At 40.8% G+C, this 1,476-nt stretch overlaps 1 protein-coding gene across 1 annotated transcript in view; it reads right to left on the bottom strand.

The window, feature by feature from the left end:
- Positions 1 to 1,476, bottom strand: part of LOC105501449 (neurotrypsin-like) — a 47,106-nt gene that overhangs the window by 11,364 nt on the left and 34,266 nt on the right. Inside the window, exon 5 of the mRNA XM_011927425.1 lies at positions 812 to 950. Coding sequence (XP_011782815.1) covers positions 812 to 950 — 139 coding nt within the window. The remainder of the gene's footprint in view (positions 1 to 811; positions 951 to 1,476) is intronic.

Below are 1,476 nucleotides of genomic sequence, written 5' to 3'. Positions count from 1 at the left end.
CTTGCAAAAATGTTTCAACAATATGGTACACATTTTTTTAAAACTTCATTGTGACAATGTTCAAGACACAAAATTAAAATAATATAATGAAACTGTACTCAACACATTGCTTTAATAATTATCAATATTTTGACAAGCATTGGTATACATATTTAAATACCAAAATTAATGCTGAGGACAGGGCCATTAACCAAGGCCCACAAAACAGCACTTAACAAAGAGAAAGGAGAGCCGGTTCTACTGCAGTATCTGCCACCATGAGCTCTGTGACTCTGGTAACTCTGCGTGACCTCTCCTCTGAACTGGGAAGACTTCAGAAAGGACTGATAAAATGTTTGGGACAAGATGAAATAATCAGGACTAAACTATAAGAAACCAAGAATGAAACAGATGCAACCTCTCAAAGGTACAAGACACCAAGACTCAAAGGATCAAAAACACTACAACTGCATTCCCTACTCCTTATCATTTATAACTAAATAATCTGAGGTCTCTTCTACCTCTACAAAGATATAATTTCAGCCTCAGACACGTTCTTGGGGGGAGCACTGACATTGCTGCCTCCTCTCCAAAAACCCCTCTTCTTCTATTCTCCCTAAATCTGGAATTTACTGTAACACCAGGGTAGCAAGTGGCTTTCTAAGTGCTCTCTTTGCTCTTTGTGTCACTCCCTCATTCTACAGGGCTGCTGGCACAAGCAGAGAAGGCTCATAGCCTGGCTCTGACACCTTGAGTGCTGTAGAGCATGAGGGGATTGGAATAACTGATGAATAGAAGCTACACTGGGTTGTTTGGGAAGGTGGACACATACCTCTTGAAACAATGTGCTGCTGTAAGGACCCAGCAGCTACTCAGGAGCGTAGCACCGCAGAGGAGCCTGCCATCTCCATGGGACGACTTCAGCCACAGGGAAACCTGCCAAGGCCAACCACCCCTAAGAAGAAAATGAGCTACACATCAACGTCAGTAAAAGGCAAAAAAGCAAAGGAAAGCACTGGTTAAAGTAATGGCTTTAATAACTTTAATGCCTTGCAGGCAGGGGAAAAGGAAAGCAAAAGGGACTCCAGGATACAATCCCTTCCTACTTTGAGAAGGAGACCCCACAGCTCTGAGCAGGCCCGGCATCAGCAACTCTGGAGATTTGCTTACAGGCATTTGTATAGATCCCACCTATCTGACACTCTTAGAAACAAGTTGTCTTCCTTATAGTTCATGATTTAAAGTGTAATTTCTCTCCTCACTCTACCTCACCTATGCAGTCTGAAGAAGTATTTGATAAAGTTTTCCATTAGTAAATTCTATAAACAAAAAACTTAGATTAAACTGAGTCAAGTCCGAAACAAATACATTCTAAATTAAATGACTCTTTGTAGTTATACACACTTCCAGGTCCCCTGTTAAATTATTTTGTTTGTGCCATGTAACTTTTCAGCAACACATCTAATCTCTTAAATCAGGCTGGTGATATAAGAACAT

This window comes from Colobus angolensis, unplaced genomic scaffold (genome assembly GCF_000951035.1).
Source record: "Colobus angolensis palliatus isolate OR3802 unplaced genomic scaffold, Cang.pa_1.0 Scaffold71, whole genome shotgun sequence".
In the NCBI taxonomy this organism is placed as follows: domain Eukaryota; kingdom Metazoa; phylum Chordata; class Mammalia; order Primates; family Cercopithecidae; genus Colobus; species Colobus angolensis.
Note: the sequence above shows the minus strand (reverse complement) of the source record. Positions and strands in the feature narration are given on the sequence as shown.